This window comes from Nematolebias whitei, chromosome 3, assembly GCF_014905685.2.
Source record: "Nematolebias whitei isolate Nwh7 chromosome 3, NemWhi1, whole genome shotgun sequence".
In the NCBI taxonomy this organism is placed as follows: domain Eukaryota; kingdom Metazoa; phylum Chordata; class Actinopteri; order Cyprinodontiformes; family Rivulidae; genus Nematolebias; species Nematolebias whitei.
Window position 1 is genome coordinate 24,050,694 of NC_056500.1, and position 23,283 is coordinate 24,073,976.

General features: G+C 42.4%; 1 protein-coding gene across 1 annotated transcript in view; it reads left to right on the forward strand.

Annotated features, from left to right (window-relative positions):
- arhgap39 (Rho GTPase activating protein 39) overlaps window positions 1–23,283 on the forward strand; it is a 39,779-nt gene that overhangs the window by 13,087 nt on the left and 3,409 nt on the right. The window contains exons 3-8 of the mRNA XM_037674704.1: window positions 6,842–8,126; window positions 9,866–10,030; window positions 14,793–14,978; window positions 17,392–17,605; window positions 17,705–17,778; window positions 19,969–20,168. Coding sequence (XP_037530632.1) covers window positions 6,842–8,126; window positions 9,866–10,030; window positions 14,793–14,978; window positions 17,392–17,605; window positions 17,705–17,778; window positions 19,969–20,168 — 2,124 coding nt within the window. The remainder of the gene's footprint in view (window positions 1–6,841; window positions 8,127–9,865; window positions 10,031–14,792; window positions 14,979–17,391; window positions 17,606–17,704; window positions 17,779–19,968; window positions 20,169–23,283) is intronic.

A 23,283-nucleotide genomic window follows, 5' to 3' on the forward strand; every position in this document is an offset into this window, starting at 1 on the left:
ATATATATATATATAAAACACAAATACAATTTGCGTAATTTGGAGCATGGTATATGCATTTACTATCAAAGGCAAAAAAGTAATTTATATATTTATTTTAAAAATGAGCAACTTATGCATTTGCTGTCAATGATGTTAAATAGTTTAAAAAAACCATGACATTACAAATAAATTAAAAACCATAACATTTGATTAGATGTTTAGTGCAAAAAGTCTGAAGTAATTGTGTGAAGCATGTTGGTATTTTTCAGTAGCAGTGAGGTGAAGTTTGCGTGGTAAGGCAGTTTTAACACCTTCACGTTGAACGTTTCTATCAGAAATAGAAGCTCTGAATGTTGTCACTTTAACAGGTCATTCAGGGACGTTAGGGGTTAAAAATTTTGGTAGAAAAATCTTCAGGGTTTGATTTCTAGTCCAATTTGATAAAAAGTAAAACTTGAAAATTTATTGGATCTTTTATTTTAGCCGTCTGCTCCAACAATAACCGATGTGCAGAGCTCATCACTGTCTGTGTAAGTGAGTCTGAGTGACGTTGTGAGCGCCGCAGTATGGCCGCACTGATGGGAGCTCCACTTTGACTCAATCTTTTTTTGTTCCTGTTGTTCTTGTTTTAAACATTTTTTTGTGCCCACACTAAGGGTATGACTGCGACACACTTGTGGAGTTTTGTGTGTCGCTGCCTTGCCATCATGCCATCCTGCCATCATGGTTTGGTTCCCGGCCCCCCTCCAGCCTTGGGCTCAGGCTCTGACCTGTCATGGTGGTTGTCTCCATGATCCTCCATCTGCCTGCATGGACTGAATTCTATTGACCTGTTCAGCTCTGCGGGGAAAACCTTGGATGTTCTCTGTCTGCTGGACCCAGTTCTGGAGGGCAGTCTGGGAGAGCAGCTGCTGTGGTCCTTATTACCATCAAGCGGCTAGCAGGACCTGCTAATGCTACTAAGAGGATCCTCCATCTGTCTGCATGGACTGAACTCTACGGACCCATTCAGTTCCACGGGGAAACCTTAGATGTTTCAACCTTTATTTATACAGATAAATCACATTGAGTCTCGAGGACTCTTTTACAAGTGAGACCTGTTTGGACAGACAAATAAAAGTGGTGAAAGTGACAACATAGGTTTTGGGGGCAAAAAAAAATTCCTAACAGGCTCCCAATCTTTGGCCGAAGATAGATAGCCTGAAAATGAAAAAAGAAAAAAAACTTGCACACAAGCATATAGTGACACCGACATTCTGCAAGGGAGGGGGGACACAAGGGTGGCGAGCGTGTCAAGAACACTCAAAGGCACTGTAAGAGTTCCGATGAGAGTGGTATAATTGGTCAGTTCCCTCTGGAGAGATCCGAAAACACTCTCGGGGGGGATTCCGAGGTCGGCCAAGGACAGCGTCAGATCGAATCCAAAGAGTCCTTAAATGATGACAGAATGTTTATTCAGCCGGGCCTCTCTGATTGGTCCATGGACTTACTCGGTGGGGGGTGGGATGGGGGTGGGGGTTGTGGCAGAGCATCAGGTTTACAGAGCCTACAGGTGGATTAAGATAAGGAGGCCTGTCAAGGCCAGTCAGAGAGCTGAATTCTGATAAACATGTTTGTTTTGGGGACAGGAAGAACTTTACTGATTATATCTGCCTTGTGTTTGTGTCGATTCTCTTGGTTCCGAAATATCCAAATTAAGTGGACACACCACTGCTCTGTATCTGAGAGTATTCCCTGAGGTCTGATCCATCCTGCCAGCGAATCCTAGGGGCTGCAAGTGGCCTGCGATTCTCACAAATCACATCCAATCTGCGGCTTATTTCGCAAAGCAATTGAGTCTGGGTACTCGAGGCACGAACCAAGCCATCACATAAGGCAGGCGGCCTGACCAGGGCCAAATTTGCTGCCGATGACTTCCTTGTTTGTAGATAAACCAGGAACCAGCCAATTCCAAAAAGCAGGAAACCTGTTATCATAAATCTAATTATATATGTGTCCTTACCATCCTCGCTTGACAGCAGAGATAGACACATTACCTTCCACTTTCCCCAAGAATCGATGACATATCCAGCTGCGTGCTTACCATCAGGGCAATTTGGCTCGCCTAAAGCCTGTCTTTGTTTTTGTTTTCTGTCTGCCGGACCCAGTTCTGCACTGTGGTCTGTGAGTGCAGCTGCTTTGGTCGTTATTACCATCAAGCTGCTGACCGGACCTGCTAACAAGATCCTCCATCTGCCTGCACACGCAGTACGGACCCGTTCAGTTCCGCAGGGAAACCTGGGATGTTCTTTGTTTGCCAGACCCGATTCTGGACTGCAGTCTGTGAGGGCAGCTGCTGCGGTCCTTATTACCATCAAGCTGCTGACTGGGCCTGCTAACAAGACCTGCTAACAAGACCATGCCGCTAACAGAACATTCATTCAATCTTTATTTAGAGAGGTTAATCCCATTGAGCTTCGAGGACTCATTTACAAGAGAGACCTGATTTCTTAACAAAGAGTGATGACAGCAATGGATAACTACGACAACAATAGACAGTCATAAAATAGGCATACAAATTTAAGTTTCTCTCTTTTTTTTTTTTAACAAATCGAAACAAAATAGCAACCAAAAGGACAATCAAGAGGAATAGCAGCAAAAAACAGTTAGATCACAAGGCGATTTAGAAAACTAAAAACAGGAACATGTCTGCATTGTCTTTTGCCAGGACATAACCATGCTGCTGAAAGAACCTCACTGCTAACCGAATCACACTGTAGATGTATTTCTTTTTCAACTTTGGTTACTTGGTTTTAATATTTTTAGGATGTTTTAATATTTTTGCTGCATGCTTTGGTATTTCTTGTTGTTTTTTTTTTTTTTTTTGGGGGGGGGGGGGGGGGTGCGAGTCGAGACGGTTCTTCTCATCCTCAGCATTTCATTGCATTGTTGACCTTGTGTTGATTTTGCACATGAAAAATAAACCAAACCTGAACCTGAAGGTTTAGTGACACTTACAGTCTGATTTATTTATTTTTTTTTAGTCTTTGTTCACTCTGCAGGTCTTGATGCTCAGTTCTAAATTTTGCTGAGATCTGATTTTTTTGTGTGGTTGTTCACAATATAATTTCAGTGCGACTGGTCTCTGACTCATGTAAACAGTTTATGGCCCTGAGGCGACCCACAGAAGACGTGGTGTCACACACAGCACGCTGTGTTTACAGAAGGAAACATGGATGCTACACATGTTAGCATGTGTGACTCTGAAGTTGTTGCGCAATCAGAGCCAACTAAATGATTATCTGACACAATTGCTTCATCTGATGTTAACATTTGACCTTGCCTCTTGACGGCTCCTCGGACGCAGCTTTGTGTTTCTGGAATAGGAGTGACGTAAAACAAACTCACATATGAATCTCATCATGTTAACATCGATACCGTCCCACACCAACTTTGATATTGTACGTTTCTGTAGATTCTTAGTCATCCAGAACATGACCAATAAAAAGAACAAAGACAAAGAAGTTGGACTTCTGTTTTGCAGCTGAAGACATGCAGAGTTCTGAGATTTACACTGGAGATGCATCCAACAGCAAGTAGCCTACAGACTAATCATAAAACATATGACTGACTGGTCAATTACTTTAATGATCAGTAGTTGCAGCTGTACTGATTGGTACTCATATTGATACTCGTCATTACACAAGCAATCAAAATTTTTAATTAGATGCTAAAAAACCAGAAGTAGGCAAGAATGTATCTAGACCACACAATGCATCTCAAAATCATGACTGTTATTAACCCTATTAACCCCTATGTCATCAGTAGCTATAAAAAAGTCAGTAATGAGTCAAGAGTTGTAGCCAACTGTCCTTCCGTCTTCTGAGCTGGATAACTTGAAAAATAATCAACGCGCCAACTTCGACCAAGAACTTTTTCTTGGAAACCGGTTAAATTAGAATCTGGTTTTAATTTGTAAGAGACATGAAGTAGGAGTTGTGTTCGTCTGCAGATGTAAAAACAGAATCCTTATAATGTTAGAACTCAGAGTAACTGTTTTTAAAAAGTTACAAATAAAGACTGACAATAAAAAAAGAGGAATATTGGGGTGAAAAAATATCATTTTGAGATCTCAGATATTAGTAACCAGTAAAACCTGACACCTCCCTCCCCCCACCAACATCCCAACAACCTCAAATACACCCACTCACAGTACTGCCATTCAAATGTGGCCAAGGAGATTAGTCTGTAAAACTATTTAGAAACCAAGGCTGTCCAGGCACCAATTCATTTCACACATCCCTCTTTCTCACCGAGTTCACCTTTTGTTATTTGTCCCACACGACCCCCTCCTCTGTACGGTTGTTGGACGAGCAGAACGGGACCGCTCGTTGATGGGAAAGCTTTCTTGTTGCCACAGGCTTTTTGTTTGTTTGTTTGTTTTTTGGCAACCTAAAGATGATTTTTAGTTTATCAAACATTTTTATGTTTTAATTTAGAAACCAGAAACCTAACTCTAGAATGAGTGTGTTTGTGTCACAGGTCTCTTCCATCCTTGATCTCGTTTGTCTGGAAGTTTGTTCCTGGAAGAGGAAAGTTGTTGGTTGGAGAAATGTTATCAATAATTAGCCTGTAATTGGAATTGTGCTATTATCTGAGAACTTTAGATTACAACAGGTGTTCAGGGTCTGCCGGGTTCAGAAGTCCAGTCATTTGGAAGTTCAGCTCCATCCTATTGAACTGCACTCATCCTCTAAATGCTGACCTTCAGTCTCTGTAGCTCCACACCGAGGGGACCTCCCATTAGGGCCAGGAGACATGGAAATGATTTTTTTGTGTGGTTGTTCACAATATAATTTCAGTGCAACTGGCCTCAGACTCATGTAAACAGTTTATGGCCCTGAGGCGACCCACAGAAGACGTGGTGTCACACACAGCACGCTGTGTTTACAGAAGGAAACGTGGATGCTACACATGTTAACATGTGTGACTCTGAAGTAGTTGCGCAATAATCAGAGCCAACTAAATGGTTATCTGACACAATTGTTTCATCTGATGTTAACATTTGACCTTGCCTCTTCCTATCGAAATGTTTTCATATTGGTTGGATGTTTTTTAATTTATTTTATTTTTATTGGTTTTACAGGATTTGTTTTGTTAGTTTTTACATTATGTACTTTGTCGTTCTTTGTTGCATCATGGATCGGTTTTATACAAGACAACTTTCCTCTGGGCTAGTAGTGGAGAAAAAGAAGTTCAAGGTTCTTTATTGTCATTCACATCACATGTGGTACATGAGGTGGAATGAAATTGTGTACTTATGGTCCCAGTTATATCCAAAAATAGCAGAAATATAAAGTAGCAAAGTTAAAGTTCATTTGGTTATTTTACATATTTTAGGTAAGGTTAACTTGGAGGTTTGCTAGTATAAATGTACATTTTCTACTAAAGTACAACATAAATGTTGAGCTGTGACTATGAGTGACTACTGACATTTGTTGAAACAATCAGAGCAAAACTAGGACTAGCTAAACAAAGGTTAACAGCTAAAATTAGCTAAACAAACACCAAAAGACAGAAATAGCAAAAGCTAAATTAACAACAGGGTAGCTAAAATCTAAAATCAGCAAACAATTGTCATATCTGTGTATATTTTGTGTGTTTTAGACCAGGTTTCTTTGTTTTACTTTGTGTGTCTTGGGATTCTTGTGTTTACCTCATCATTCTTATGCTACTTCAGTTCGGCTCTTTCCTCTCTCAGTTTAGATCGAGTCCAGCCAGTGTTTTAGTACTTTATTGTTAGGGGTGTTTTGGAGATTCTTGTTTAGTTCCCTGTGCCTCTTCTCCTTGACCCTCCGTCGACCTCCTCAGTGTTTCTTCATTCAGCCTTTTCCTCACCCCTGTCTCCACTTGGTAATCACCCAGGTGCCTCCACTTTCCATTTACCCGTGATGTATTTATTCAGGCTCTGGGTTCACCATTCACCAGTTCTGCATTGTTGGTCATCTGCCACAATCCTGGTCTTACCATAGTTTTTTTCCTTCTGAGCTCTGTAAGTTTGTTGCCACGGCAGCATTTTTGTTTGTTAGTAAAATAATTTTAGCTTTTAATAGTGATGGGCATGTGAAGCTCTGAGGCTTTTCTTACAAATGTCCCAAAAAAGATTTAAAGCTTCAGTGATGGAGAACTGGTGGACAACTGAAGCAATAAGAACATCGACTGAAGCACCAATTGTTTCAATCTTGAGTCATCAAATAAAGTTTAGAAAACACTGGTTGATCGTGTGTTTTGTTCATTTGTACAAAATAATGACTACATCTGCATTACACATTACAAAAAAAAAGGTTATTAGAATTAGAATCAGAATTAAACAAGGTTCTTTCTTAAAAGTGTGTGTGTGTGTGTGTGTGTGTGTGTGTGTGTAATATACACATTGACACACTCATCCACACTTTAAAAGAGATTTGACCAAGAATAAATTTAAATGACATAATATGAAGTTACACTGTACAACAAATCCAGAAAATTAAAGATACTTCCTTCTTTCTAGTGTTTAGACAAACTCAGAAATATCTTATTTTGTTTAGTGTTTTACTTTGGTTTCTTCCTGTTAAAAGGGAGGGTTTTTTTCTTTCCACTGTCACCAATGAGCTGCTCAGGATGGGAGACTGCGACGAAGTAAAGATTTAACACAATCTGCTGGCTTTCTTAGATAGTTTACTAATTTGTGTTTTATAATGAGTCTGAATGTTTCTGTGCAGTGCCTTGAGAGGGCTTTGTTGTGACTTGGCTCTATATAAAAAACTGAATTAAAATCTTGTTGTTTATAATTGATAACTCATTGTGCTTTGTTAAGATGAAAAATCTTTTTTCCCCTCAGGACTTCTCCTTTTCGGTGGAACACTGGTACAAAGGAGAGAATGCTGATAAAGGTGACGGACAGAGAGCCCAGCTTTTTGGCTCATCAAGGAAACAGCCTTTCTCCCTGTGAACCCAAGACGCCTGGTGCTCTCTCTGGAGGGGGCACCGCTTCATGGAACCAACATCTGTCTGGAGGAAACCCACTCTCAGAATCTGATGGCTCTCCTGTTTTGTATTCTGACCGCCGCCAGTCTCCGTTTCTGAAGCGGGCTGAACTGGACGGCACTGGCAGCCATCGCCGCCCCTCAGCTGACTCCCAACCTCCATCACCCCGTTATGCCTTTGAGCCCCCCCTGTACGAGGAGCCGCCCTCCGAGTATCAGTCCCCTCCCATCTATGAAGAACCTCCTGCTGACGTGCACCTCTCTGACTCATGTTCGATTTATGGCTCTACCAAATCACCTGCTCGCAAGTCTCCGGCCCCACTCTACCTGTCTCCAAAGCAGAGTCAGTCACCCTATGGCCAGCTGGTCCTGACCCGGCAGAAGTGCCCAGAAAAAACTCAGAGTCTGGAGTACAGTCCAGTGGGAAAAGAGTATGTCAAGCAGCTGGTGTATGTGGAGCAGTCATCTTCCAGTCCACGCTTCAAGACTGCTGACCGTTTGTTGCGGTACGGTACCACTGGGGGTTACGGTGGTTCATATGGTGGATCTTTCACTCTGCAGCATAGTCAGTCTCTGATTAGAGACCCACGCCACCTTTTGGACTATCGTGGAGAGGATAGAGAGGCAGAGCAGAGATTTTTATATGAAGACTCAATATCCTGGACATCTAGCCAGACCCACTCACTCTCCTCCTCCTCACCCAGGCCCGGGACTTTCTCTCCCGGCAGCAATCGCAAACGTAAGAGCCGCAAGCCGTCCCTTCCTCAGGAGCTGGGTCGCTGTGGGGAGGGCGAGCTCTTGGGCACAGCATCAGAGGCCATGTTGGCTCAGGCCAGGCTAGCGTGGGAGGCGCAGCAGGTGATGAAACAGAGAAGCAGTTGGGACTCTGGGCATGGAGGCAGAGTGTCCCAGGGTGGCGGCTCCAAGGATGGCTATGAGAGCGATGGGGCAATGCCACTGCCGTTTCCAGGACCAGTAGTGAGGGCATTCAGTGAAGATGAGGCGCTGGCGCAGAGCGAAGGTCACCACTGGAAACACAGTACCTTTGACCGGTTAGGCTTCCCTCAGGCGCTGCTGGAGAAGAGCCTCTCTGTTCAGACCAACCTGGCCTCCCCTGAACCCTTCCTCCACCCTTCTCAGGTACATCAGCCGTTAGGACAATGGAATAATTAAAATGCACAAGCTACGCTTGACTCTTTGTTTCTGTGGTAGGTTTGTTTTTCCTACAAGTTTCCAACAGGTCTATGAATGGAAACGTTAAATATATTCTGTTACAGCTGACCTAATGTTTAAGTTAGTAAACATATTTTATTCAAACTAATTTACCTAGGCAGAACGGTGACGGAGGTGATAGAGCTGCCACCTCTCAGCAAGCAGGTTGCCCCGGTTCAAATTCCAGCCCGAGGGCCTTTCTGGTTGGAGTTTGCATGTTTTCTCCGTGAATTTTTCTGTAAAATTGTCCCTAGGTGTGAATGAGAGAGTGAATGGTTGTTTGTCTCGATGTGGCCCTGTAATAGACTTGCGCCCTGTCCAGGGTGTCCCCCCACCTCTTGTACAGTGATAGCTGGACATGGGCACCAATGACCCCTGCAACCCAAAAAGGAAGAAGCAGGTAAAGATAATGGATGGATGGATGGATGCATGGATGATGGATGGATGGATGGATGGATGGATGGATGGATGGATGGATGGAAGGATGGATGGAAGGATGAATGGATTTATGGATGGAAGGATGGATGGATGGTTTACCTAGGGAACTCACAGAACTGGTATGAATCCTTCACAATAAGAGTCTCAAACATACTGTATACACTAAACACTAGGTGCTAACCTAAAAAAAACAGAAGTTTGTTAAAGTATTTTATGTCATTCAGAAAAGCAGATACTACGTTGCATGGTTTGCTTGTTTCCCTGCTCTTCAGCAGGTCTTCAATTTCTGCAGAAGCCTGTTCTTCACTTGATCATCCAAATCAGGCATGTCAAATCAGCGAAACATCCAACTTATGCGGGACAGGACCAGGATTAGACCCCCTGGTCTAGACCTACAGGAAGTGTGAGAGTATTTAGAAATCAGTAGTCAATGTGGGGCAGCACGGTGGCGCAGTTGGTAGAGCTACCGCCTCTCAGGGAGAAGGTCGCCGGTCGAATCCCGACTGGGGGCCTTTCTGGGAGGAGTTTGCATGCTCTTTCCATGCATGCGTGGATTTTCTCAGGGTACTCTGGTTTCTTTCCACAAACCAAAAACATGCATGTTAGGCTGACTAGTAACTCTAAATTGTCCCTAGGTGTGAGTGAGAGAGTGAATGGTTGTTTGTCTCATTTACCTCTATGTCCCTGTGATGGAATAGAAACCTGTCCAGGGTGTCCCCCGCCTCTCACACAGTGATGGCTGAACATGGACACCAGTGACCCCTGCAACCCAAAAAGGAAGAAGTGGATAAAGATGATGGATGGATGGATGGATGGATGGGTGGATGGATGCTCTGTGTGAGTCTGAGACACTGATTGTGAAGAGTTGAAACAAGTTCTCCGAGTTGTTCTGCAGTATGAGAACCACATCGCGAACTGATTAAACTGAAGAAGTGTTTTGTATTATTTTGTAGTTAATGCAGTAAAGGATCCTCATAAGCCGTCATTATGGTAACAAGAATTAAATCCAGTTGGATTCAGGAGAACAGTGGGTTTCACTTTTTCTGCCAATGTCTCGAAAGACACCTTTTCTCAACATTTTGATCTTTTATTGTCAATAAAATGCGACTATTGCATTAATATGTAAAATTTCCTTCAACATTAGTGACTTTGATATGTAAACTTCTACAATGTTCTGCAAATAAAGGTGTTTTCCATCTTCTATTGATTTGTCTGTTTCCTCCTGACAGTCGGAGGATCTGGGAGCCTGCGCCCAGTTTGAAGCCAGTCGAAATGCCAGAAACATGATGCCAAGTGCCAGCTGTGGTATTTTCCCAGAATTCAGCTTAAGAAAACCCTCTTCAGAAACTGACATTGAGAACTGGGCATCCAAGCACTTCAACAAACACACACAGGTAAGACTTAAGAAAACAAAACTGTTCTTCTGTTGGTGGGGGAGGAAGGGTTCATATCCTGGTCAGGTCATGTCACAATTATCTCAAACTTGTTGTTGCAGCCTTCTTATTAACTTTATGAGTAGGAGGCTAATTGTTCAGGGTAGGAGGCTGGAGTCATTTCCCAACATAAACACATACAGTAGATGTTCTGTTGTGAAAATGTAGGTGAATGCAGACTGTTTAAACACTGATCACTGATGAAAAAGTCTTACCAGCACCACAGACATGAAAAGGATTATGAAGTCATAATCAGCAACATCTGTCAATTGATTTTGTAGAGCGAGATAACATACATTTTCAATAAACTAATAATGAATTATTTCACAATTAATTCATCTTTAGTCTTTATCTTGCAGCAGCCCCAGCTGAATTCATGCAGCTCCAAAAACCTCACTTTGTTTTCTGTAACTACAGACAAGATCATAAAATCTGACCGACACCAAACATCATATTGGTTTTTTTTTAATTCACCAATTTATGTACATAAATCAAACATTACAGACTAACAACAACAGTAATCTATAAAAAAGAAGGAAAAAAGAGAGAGAAAAAAAAGAAAGAAAGAAAGAAAGCATCATATTGTGTACATTTAAATAAGACGGACCCTTTAACTTTAAGACTATTCATGTTCCTCTGGGGAAAATCAACCACCTTATTTAACTCATTAACTAGTTTTAAATATTTGCACCACTAAAAAAACTAGTCAGTCTTTTTTAGCTGTTTTAGCCTAAAATAAAAAAGTCTAATTTAAATATATATATATTTTTATTTTAACACTTTGATTTTTTTGTTTAAAAACTACACTATTTTTTTTATTTATTTTTATGACAAGATATTTATTTTACGGTATTTTAAACAAAAAGGGGTATTTTCCACCATTGGTACGCCCTCTGGTTCAACATACACATTCTCCTCTGTTCTCCAGAGCTCACAACTGATCCCTGGTTCTGTTGACCCAGTCAACAGAGGGGCTCAGGACCCCAGAGTCAGACCTCCTAGTGGGACTCGGTGCTCTTCCTGTTCTAAAACAAATCATGATCACCCTCTTCTTCAACAAAGTCCTCACTGTCTGACTCAGACTGTGTTTCTCCTTCATGATCCTCTCCTCTGCCTAAAGCCCCCAGTATACTCCCGCATACGTACGTCCGCACGGAGGGATGCGCGTATGCACGCTGAGGGTTGAGACTTGCGTACCTCCGCGTACGTACATATGCGGGAGTATACTGGGGGCTTAAGAGATTCTGACTCTGGTTCTGTCCTCCTCTGGTCTGCAACTCCATCCACCTCATGTTCAAAAATCATCTCATTGTTTTGACTCAAACACACTAAACATGCCTAAACACTAAACACACTAAACTACACCCTAAAACACAAACATGCTAAACATCACAAATCTCTCAAACCTCATGACTCACTCTCGCTCTTGCTGTCTTTATTGCGCTGAACTCTATTCAACTTCCACGTCTTTTTCTTCTTCTTCCTGTAGATACTTTGACGCTTGACAAATAACTTCAAGCCTCCATGAGAAAGGAGGGAGGAGGTTGTTTATCTGTTCGGCGAGGGTAGGAATTGAAAGCGGAGGGTGATGGGGGTGTTTTGTTTCTGAGACTGCACGTCTGCTACAGCCTTTTGCTCTAACATGCTTCAGATATGACAATGATTTTCAGAAAAATATGTGGCATGGATTTTTTCATCATAACTCTGGTTTTGCTTTGCCAGCCAACACAATTTAAAAACTGATGTGTAGCTTGAAATCTGCACTTTTGACAAATATTAAAATGCAGTCTCTGAGAGGTTGTGTCTTTCCTGCTAGAGCAACTAAAATCGGTCATTTGACTATCACACACCGGCACGTCGATTCCCTCCAAAGGGTGGAAATAAAAAGTGTCAGTCCGAGTAGGCAGCATCAGACACTTGAGTAGGTGGAGAAATCGCTGCCTGCCGCCTGTTATTGAGAAGGTAGCACGTGAAATAGATTTTCATGATTTATTATTTCTTTTGAGCCTTTTTTTGTTTTTGTTTTTTTGGTTTATTTGAAGTGGACTGTGAGTGAGCTGGCACTGTTTCAGTGAAGGTTTGGGTGGGTGACAGTACAACACCTTAGTGGTCAGCAAGACTGCTGCCTCACAGCAAAAAGGTCCGGGGTTCAATCTCTGGTATTTAAAAAACAAGTGTTGGCAAAAGTGCTTAGTGACAATAAAATTAATTAAAAGATCAAACATTTAAAAAACCACAAGCATAATAAAATATGCTAAAAACAAACTTAAGCAAGAAAATAGCACAACTACAGAGTTCTGATGGGCTCAAACTGAACTTGGATTAAAAGCCAGTGTAACAAGTGAGTTTTCAGACTGGATTTAAAAGACTGGACAGACTCGGAAGATTGAATATCTAGAGGCAGGCTGGTCCAGAGTCTGGGGTCGTGATCCCCTTTGTGCTTTAATTCATCCCTCGGTTGACCAACAAAATCAGCCATGTTCCTAGAAAGAAAGGTGGCTCCATCCAAAGTGGAATGCCACATCTTCCAGCACAATTATATTTAAAATAAGATTCATTACTCAAAACTTGTCAAACCAGAGCTTGATGATGCCATCTCTGCTGGTCAGAGTTTAAGAAGGCACATCATTGCAAAATGTTTCACAACCGACCCACATATGACTGTCATTCAAACAAAAATAAATTCAGTTGGAGATAAATAAAAAAATATATAAAAGTGAACAGCTACAATAAAGTCTAATATTCTACTGACCCCAGGGAGAATGGGGATGCAATAAATAAATAAACAATAAATGTGAAATTTCTGGTGCTTAGAGAGAGGGACTGATGTTTGACTGTTTAAAACTGGGATAGGTGGTAAGCATCAAAGAGTTATTTTAAAAAAAGAATAAGCAATATGAGAGCAGATTAGAAAGAAAACACAGTACGGAGAGGAAGAGGTTAAAAAGCCCAAGGCAGCATCTCTGTGGCCCAATTTACATGACGCCTGCTTTGAGTGAAACGGTAGCCTTCAAGTTCGGCTGAGTGCATGACAGTAACTTGTTTTCTCTGACACCAAAGCTTTTTGGATCCAGGTCTCAGAATGGAGGTTTTTGGAAATACCCAGCATCAATGTGAAATTGTGCAAGTGCATACAGGCGGAGGCGGATGAAGTCAGTAGTTTTTTAATGTGAGTAGATGAACAGCAGCAACAATGGTGGATACAAGTGTGCTGTTTGTGCTGCTCACCCTTTTCAATGTGTAGGAGCAAACCAACTCCGTCCTCAGTTCGAACCAACCTCACTCTTGTTCCAAACTAACGTTCCTGTACTCACCATATTGGCTGTAACTGTCTTCATGCTCCAGACTGAAATGTCTGGGTGCATGCACATGTTGTTAACATCCAAATGTCACAGCGTTCTTTATTGACATGGGTTAGGATTAGGATTCAACAAACAGCATTCCTGTATAAACGTGTGACTTTATCACAATTACTATTGAAAAATTGCTAACGTTTTCAGAGATTGTTCACATGTAAGCAAAGCCTGAATGTGGTGGTGAGATGTGATTGGGAAGGTGGGCTAAAGAAAGGTGATCCAGTAAGACTCACAAAAATGCCAAAGCACAGGTGGGTGAAGGTAAATAGGCAACTCTAAAGTCCAAGTAGAAAATTCTATTTGTAAAGGTAAAGACATTCAAACTGTAAGAGTTGGGGAAGAAAAATATAGTGTCTGTAAAGATGCCAGGGATACCCTAAGTGTAAAAATGACACTTTAAAATGCCCAACGGTAAAGTTAAATGCGCAAAAAGAAAGACAAGAAGTGCCGAGAAAATGTAGTGGGAAACTGTACTGGTGAAATTTGAATGTAAAGATATTCCTAAAGAATTGTATTTTGGATTTATATAGTGCAACGTGAGAGAATGTGTACCAAGGTTAGGCAAAGGTTTTGATTGCCAGGAGTTATTAGCTGAGAGAAAGAAAGAGGAAATAAAGAGGTGTTAAATGTGGAGTGATGATAGTACTGATACAAAGCCAAAATGCTGTAATTGGGGAGGTGAATATTGCATAGTATTTGGGGCTATGAGACCTTGATTCAAGAGGCTGTTGTGCAACAGATTTAAAAGATACAGTAGCTCTATATGCTAATGAGAGTCAAAATGGTTGCACAGGAAAAACAGAACAAAAAACGAGGAGGAGCTAAAGAACAATGACCAGGATGTGTAAGAAGTTGAAAGGAAAATGGTGGAGTAAAATAAGACACGGGCAGCACGGTGGTGCAACTGGTAGAGCTGCTGCCTCTCAGCGAGAGGGATGCCGGTTCAAATCCTGGTCCGGGGGCCTTTCTGGGTGGAGTTTGCATGTTCTCTCCGTGCATGCGTGGATTTCTCCGGGCACTCCGGTTTCCTCCCACAGACCATAAACATGCATGTTAGGCTGATTGGTAACTCTAAACTGTCCCTAGGTGTGAGTGAGAGAGTGAATGGTTGTTTGTCTCGTTTGTCTCTATGTGGCCCTGTGATCGACTTGTGACTTGTCCAGGGTGTACCCTGCCCCTCGCACAGTGATTGCTGGACATGGGCACCGGTGACCCCCATGACCCAAAATGGAATAAGCGGGTAAAAGATAATAGATGGATGAAAAGAAGACACTTGTGACATTTTTAGCCAGTGTCATTAATTTGACTGCAGATCTAAAATAGTATTTTTTTTTTTCTTCTACATTCACCCCTGGTTTGTTCCACAGGGTCTGTTCAGACGAAAAGTTTCCATTGCCAATATGTTGGCCTGGAGCAGCGAGCCCATCAAGAAGCCAATGATCGTCACCACAGACCGCACGGTGAAAAAGGAGGCTGTGGACCTCTTTAAACTCATACAGACATACATGGGAGATCGACGTTCCAAGGTGGACCCCTTCTCTGTGGCTCTAGAGGTGTGTGTTTCTGTTTCACATGGACCTAGACCCTGAAACATGGCGTACTGTTCCCTCAGCTACCTCACGCCTCACCTTGGTGGTGTGATTTCTGTGGTCTGAAAGTAAAAGTTTGCAGATAAGAAACTACAGGCAGTTTTAAGTGTCAGTTCATGTCAATTTTATTTTATAGCATCTTTAAAATTAAAATTGTGCATATACAACCAATAATTACTTTCTGAGAGTTTTGCTGAAATCTATCATTGGTTCATGAGATATTTGACCAGTGGGGAACCTTCAGGTCCTTCAGAGAAGGCCTAAGAATTCAGCACATGTGAAATGTTACATTAAATTTTAATATTAATTTTATATAAAATAAATCATTTCAATGTAGTTTTTCTTAAGTTTTACTTCCTTTTATTTTCTGTAAAACTGCTTTTTATTTGAGCAAGAAACAGTTTAATTCATAATAGTATAATCATACAATTTTCAATATTAAAGTTGTGTTTTGGTTTCATTACACGATAAAATTTTACAGAAACAGTAAGTTCTGTGGTTTACTGTTACATTTAAGTCTGAATTACTGAAATGACATGTACTTGAATGCAAGAGACTGGGTGAGCTACATTGCATGTTGAGTGGTCTTGGGACAGAAGTAGGTGGATGTTTTCAGGTTCTGTGTTCGGATTAGGTTGTCCCTGTTGATTTTTCTGTTTAGTGTTAGATTGGCATTTATGTTCAGGTTGTTGATAGTGACTTTAAAAAAATGACATCATAAGTCAGGTTGTATCTGATCAGCTCAATGATCAATTTTGCAAAAGTGTTGTCGGAACTGCGGTCCTACAGCTTGAACAACCAGGTGTAGAAAGGGGCATAGCTGTCAACTGATCACCTGGTGGTGAGTTGGATTTGGTGAAGAGGGAGACTGCTGGACAGACTTGGTAAACCCAAGCACATAGTGAGCGTGAACTGGGAACATCTTGAGGAGATGCCCGTCCAAGGGTTCATGAACTCACAACTCGAGCAGAGATTTGTACATGTCCTCCATGAGGTAGGTAACATGGAATCCAAATGGGTGATGTGCAATGCTCTTTGGCAGAGCAGCTTCTGTGAGCTGTGGCCTGAAGGTCTTTGATCTATGTTGCAGCAGCAACCATGGGACCCACTGGTGAACACCAGAGGTGATGGAAGCAATCAAGCTGAAGGAGGCCTTTGCAGCTTGGCTGTCTTGAAGAACTCTGGTAGAAGCTGACAGGTACATGGTAGCCAGGACTGCAGCTTTGTGGTTGCAGATGTAAAAGCTAGGCATGAGAGAAATTTAAAAAGGCCATATAGTAGAACATTTTTTGGCCTTGAGGATATTCTGGCAAATTAATAGGTGACTTAAAAAGAGAAAGTAGGCCCCATCCAAAGCTAGGCTTGACTTAAATAGAGAATTGCTGACCTGGACTTGGGGTATTGTTGGAAATACTGACCCTCAATAGGGATATTGTTCGACAATAGAAGAAACATTTTTATGATGTACCAGGGTTGTTTTTAAGAGCTATCCAATCCCTGTATAACCAAAACAACAACTGTGTCTGCATCCTCAGCACAGTTTATTAACCTTTATTTAACCAGGCAAATCCCATTGAGATCACATATCTCTTTTGCAAGGGAGGTGTGGGCCTGAAGGCAGCTCAACATGTATGATTTTGGACTGTGGGAAGAAACTGGAGTACCCCAGAGAAAACCCATGCAAACACGAGGAAAGCATGCAAACTTCAGACAGAAAGACCACAGGTCCAAACCGAGGCTTGAACCCAGGACCTTCTTGTTATAAGGCAACAGTGCTAACCACCACTAGACTAAACTTTGTGCCATTGTGCTGCCCATGATGGCACAAGGTCTAGCTCAATCTCTGTGAGTGTTTGACTCTTGTTTGCCAACCCTCTATGTTGAGTCAGACAGGGCAGGATTTCTAGATACAGTTATAGGGAGGAGGGTGTCTGGTTTGGGAACCTCAAGGTCTCCTCTCTGCTTTTTGCAGATGATGGGGTTATGATGTCATCTTCAGGCCATGGCCTTCAGTGTACACTGGGGTGGTTTTCAGCAGTCTGGGTTCTCAATCAGGAAACTGTGGAATGCTCCCTTTGATTTGAGAATGATTCTCTGCATCAAGTGGAAGAGTTTAGATATCAGGGAGTCTTGATCACAAGTGATGGATTGGTTGATTGACAGATTGTGATCATGTCAGCAGTAATGAGGTCGTTGCTTCGATCTGATGTTGTAAAGAAAGAGTTTAGTCAAAGAGTGGAGTGTCGCTGAGCGGGTTGTCTGGGTTATCTCTTCTAGACCCGTTGCCTTCACAACATGGCCACAGATAAGGGATGGACGAATGTTCTTTGTTTGTACATTTTTCTATGATGCCTTACTGTCTGGTTTAAAATCTCAGGTGGTAGTGCGAGGATGGAGTAACCAAGGTCTACGTGATGAGCTCTACATCCAGCTGTGTCGTCAAACCACAGAGAACTTCCGCTATGATAGCCTGGAGCGTGGTTGGGAGCTGATGGCCATCTGTTTGGCATTCTTTCCTCCGACGCCTCGATTCCACGCCTACCTGGAAGGCTACATCTGTAGACACATGGACCCGCTAAATGACACAAAAGGTAAGATAACATGGTGCATCTGAATACTTCTGTAACTGCAAAGGAGCAAACAAGATAACTTCTTACTCTGTATTTATTCTATTTTTTCTCTCACTCAAGGAGTTGCCATTAGCAGTTATGCCAAATACTGCTACAGAAAACTGATGAAAGCTGCACTCACTGGAGCCAAGAAGGTAAAAAGTTTTAGCTCAATTGTTGAATATCAGAGTTTTGTTTAAAAAAAATAGCTCAGATGATTTCCTTAAGGCTCCAGATGTTGTGGGGATGTCTTGGTTGACAAGCCTTTGCAACATCGCGTGGACATTGGGAGCAGTGTCACTGGACTGGCAGACTGGGTGGTGGTTCCACTCTTCAAAACGGGGGATCGGAGGGTGTATCCCAATTATAGGGGCATCACTCTCCTTAGCCTCCCTGGTAAGGTCTATTCAGGGGTAATGGAGAATAATCAAGTTTGATCATTGGTCAAACCTCAAATCCAGGAGGAACAATGCGGGTTCTGTGCTGGCCGCAGAACACTGGATCAGCAGCTCTTTACCCTCACTAGGGTCCTCGAGGGGTCATGGGAGTTTGCTTATCCAGTCTACATGTGTTTTGTAGACTTGAAGAAGGCTTTTGACCATGTTCCACGAGGTGCACTGTGGGGGATGCTGAGTGAATATGGGATTGGGAGCTCGTTGCTATGGGCTGTTTGGTCCCTATACAATTCAATTCAATAAATTTTATTTATGTAGCGCCAAGTCACAACAGAAGTCATCTCTGGGCACTGAACAGAAACATTTTTATATATAAAAACCAAGTTAACTTATACACAAGTGGTGTGAGAGTTTGGTTTGCATTGAGACAATTGAAAATTGACAGTGGAGGCGTAGAACATGGCCCACTCTGACTCAATATCCCCCACCTCAGCTGGGATGTGGTTAAAGTTCTCTCAGAGGTGTGAGTTGGAAGATCTTTCAGACAGGATCTTCTGCCAAGCGATCCCACCAAACCCTTGTTACACGTCTACTGACTCTTTCTAGCATCTTCCCCCACCATCTGATCCAACTCATAGGTGGATCAGGTGGTGAGCACTTAACAACTAAACTCTTCTCTTCACCCAAGTGTCCAAAACATACGACCGCAGATCAAATGACAGGACCACAAGTTCAATCATCAATCTGTGACCTAGTGCCATGTGCACTTTTGTACACCCTGAAGTTCGAACATGGTATTTGTGGTGGACAAACTAGTGACTAGTGCAGAAGTCCAACAACAGAACAAGGCTTGGGTTTAAATCAGAGAACCCGTTTTTCCTTATCACACCCCTCCACATCACACAGTCATTACCCATGTGGGCATTGACGTTTCCCAGCAGAATAAAAGAGTCCCCAGCTAGAGCACCTTCCAGCACCCCAGCTACGGACTCCAATAAAGCTGGATACTCTGGACTGCTGGTGCGTAGGCACAAACAACTGCCAGAACCTGGCTCCCCACCCAAAAGTGCTAGGAAGCTACTATCTCATCTAAAAAAACCTCCAACACATAGTCACCAACCCAGAGGGCTAAAAGTAAACACACACCAACTCAGCTCTTTTCAGCATGGACAACCCCAGAGTAGAATAAGGTCCAAACCCTCTCAAGGAAATTGGTTCTAGAGCCATTGCTGTGAGACATGAGCCCAACTATATTTAGTATGTACCTCTCAGCCTCACACACAAGCTCAGGCTCCTTCCCCACCAGAGAGTTGTTGTTCCATATCCCAAGAGCCAGCTTTAGTAAGCCAGGGTCACAGCACCAGGCCCCATGGGTCGAGACCTCCCCCAGACCTGGCTCCAGGGTGGGCCCCCGGTAACCCACATCCAGTCAAGGGACACTGAACTGATAGGCACACAAATTCCTCTAACACAAAAAGATGGCAATTCAAGGCGGTGTCTTTTGAGAATTATCTTTCATTTATTTGTCATATAATCTTGGGTTTACTTTGTCCTGTAAAACTGTTGGCCAACCAAACCATAATCCGGAAAGCCTCTCTGGATGCTCTTTAAATGTGAAATTGTGTAATTAATCTAACAATCCAGTAACTGATCAGATTTCATAATTAGCATATACATTTTGTCCAGGTTTTATTTCTGCTATTCCAAATTGCTCCCTTCAACATAAGCTTACAGTATGCTTTAAGAAACATTTTTTTGGTTTAAGTGAGTTACTGGTAAATACAAGTTTTAGTAATTAACTGTATACATAGAGTGCTACATTTCTTTTGTTTTAGGTTTTTATAAACTTTTAAGTGTTTCAACATTTTTCACTGATATTTTTTTTGTAAATTTCATCTGCTTTCCAGTTTTACCACCTTTTTTACAAGAAATGTGTATCTCTGTCTTCAGGGCCTGCAGAAACCCTGTTTGGAGGAAATCAAGCATGCCAGGAATGCCATCTTCAATCCATCTATGTTTGGTTCCTCCTTAGAAGAGGTGATGGCTCTTCAGAAGGAGCGATATCCAGATCATCAGCTGCCCTGGGTCCAGACTCGACTCTCTGAGGAGGTTCTGGGTCTCAACGGAGACCAAACGGAAGGCATCTTTAGGTGAGTGAGCCATAAAAAGGTGCTGCTGGACGATACAGGAAAAAATGGGCTCAGTAGAATTTATTTTTCATGTCCAATTTTTGTTTTGTTGGGACCAGGTCTGGCATGATCATACTGGTTCTAATGAAGCACAACATAATATTTGAGGTCTTAACTGTAAGTCTGAGATATGGAATCCTAATTGGCAGATGTGGATTCTAGGATCTGTGGCATGAAGATTATTGTTGTGTGTCCTGGTGGCAACCGAATGACCTATGGAGACCATCAAGCTGAAGGAGGAAGTCTTTAAGGCTTGGTAGTCCTGAAAGACTCCTGAAGCAGCTGACAGGTACAGGGTGACCAGAAGGTCTGCAGCTTCAATTGTTGCAGATACAAAAACTCAGGTGTAGGAGGAATTCGGAGAGGCCATGGGGAAAGACTTTTCTTTGACCTTAAGGAGGTTCTGGCAAACAGTTAGGCAACTCGGAAAGGGAAAGCAGTCCCTGACCCACACTGTACCTGATTTAGGTGGGCAACTTCTGACCCAGATTGGAGATATTGTATATGTTCAGCATGTCCATCTTTGAGTAGGCAAAGTCCCAGGATGGATGGGGAAGACAAGTCCATGATCACAGCAGAGGTCGCAAAGTAAACAAGCAGTATGTCAATGCCCCCCATTGCTGAGGGTCTTGAATAATGGATGTTTATAGTTTTGGGGATGAGTGTTTTTCTGGACTGAAAGTGAACAGGGAATGCAAGTAAACAATGATTTTGGTTCAAGATATTTAACATGGTAGGAATTACATTGTGTAGAACAGAGGTAGGTTTTATTTTATTTTTTTCTGAGGCAACACAGCGTAACAGATCATGGAAGAAGCAATTTTATCTACCACAAGGTGCAATGATGAGCCAGGGAATAACCAATGGTAGATTCATATCTGGCCACTCCAAGAGCCACCCTGATCATTTGAGGAAGCTATACTTTTAAGCAATATGAAAACTATAAAACATAGTTTTCTCAAATGATCAGTGTTAAGAGGCCTGGGAGGCACGGGAGTGGAAACTTGAATAACCTAGAAAAGTTAAGTCAGGTCCTCTGGACGTTCAAAAAGCAATAAATAAATAGTAGAACTTTAGATTTTTCTTCCTGGATTGTTGAGCATGCATCAGGAAACTTGAATAACGCTCCTACTTTTTTATGAGACCACATTTATGTGACACAAATATCAGATGGAGAGATGAAAAAATGGTAAGTCTTGATCTGATCACATTTATTAGCCAGGAACTGATCACTGACCCACTAACAGAGACTGCTTATGAGAACAGACAACATTAGAGGTCAGCCTCAGGTCAACCTGCTCCTGCTGGTCACAAAACTGGACAATACCAGTCACTGACTCATACCAAGATGGACCCAGTGTATCCCTATGGAGTCCAACCTGTGTTAACTGGACATGTTATCAGAGCCAGAGAAAGGAGGTTTGTCATTTATGACATGACACATATGATGGATATACAGTTGCTGGTCATAAAATTAGAATATCATGAAAAAGTTTATTTATTTCAGTAATTCCATTCAAAAAGTGAAACTTGTATATTATATTAATTGATTACACAGACTGATATATTTCAAATGTTTATTTATTTTAATGTTGATGATTATAACTGACAACTTGTGAAAACCCCAAGCTCAGTATCTCAGAAAATTAGAATATTGTGAAAAGGTTCAATATTGAAGACACCTGGTGCCACACTCTAATCAGCTAATTAACTCAAAACACCTGCAAATGCATTTAAATGGTCTCTCAGTCTAGTTCTCTAGGCTACACAATCATGGGGAAGACTGCTGACTTGACAGTTGTCCAAAAGACGACCACTGACACCTTGCACAAAGAGGGCAAAACACAAAAGGTTGTTGCTAAAGAGGCTGACTGTTGTGGGGCTATAATGGTTGATACATGTCTTCAGTGTCACATGGAGGGCTGGGATAAGACCTGTGGAGTGGCAGACCAGAGTGGTGGTTTGCATTTTTTAAAAGGGGGACCTGAGAGAGTGTTCCACTATTGAGGGAGCCCACATCTCAGCCTCCCTGGGAGAGTTTATTCCAGGTTGCCTTTTAGGAGCCATCTATTGTCTATAATGAAAGTGTCACAAGAGGCTGGTGAACCCACTGGTGCAGGCAAAGACTTAAGATAATTATATAAATAAATAATTTATTAACAAAAGAGCTGACAGGGCAGCAAAACTAACATGGAATGATCAGGAGGTACTCGTATAACAGACATGTCATCACCAGTGGACAAAAGACAATGCCAGGACAAGGCGTGAGACAAACACACAAGCTTAAATAAAGCAAACACAAATTAGACAAAGTGAAGACACCTGTGAGTAATCACAGATGCCAAAGACAGAGACTGAGGACGCAAGACATAAACATGACACAAGATGGAGCCAGATACCAAGGAAACACAAACCCTATAAAGATGGAAACAGAGGATGGGAAGAAAGCAAGACATAAACACAGCACCAGGGGGCTAGACACCAGGGGCCTAAAACCACAATTCCCACAGAAAGAAGAAGCTGTTAACATTTTCTGCACAAACTTGAGCTTGTTTTCAGTGCAGGTTGGACTGCATCTGAGTTGGATTGATTATATTTGGTACAAAACATAGAATAGGTACCTGTACATTCAGTGTTAAATCTTATCTTGCACAATGAAAGAATGTGAAGGTGGCATTTTAATAAAGGAGTCTTGCAGATGTGTTTGTGTGCGTGTGTGTCTGTGTGCTAACTAGTGACTGATTGTTCAGAAGGAAAGATAATCTCTCTTAGACCAGTTTTGGCCCCCCATTTGGTGGGTCGTGCTTCCCCCCGGTGGTGGGCCCCCCTGCCACCGGTGCTTTGGCGGCTCTCAGCAGCTGGGGCTGGGTGGTGGGGTGTGTGCAGGCCCGCCCTGGTGGCTGCCTGCGGGGGCCTGGGTGCCCTGGCTCTGTCGGGCCTCTGTTGTGGGGTGGTATGACCTCGGGACTCGGGGCTTGGTGTCCATGGCCGGATTCATTCTGGAGGGGCAGGTTGCCGGCGGGGCCTGTTGACTCGTCGCTACAGCCTCCTGGGGGTTTCTGCATTGTGGTTGCTG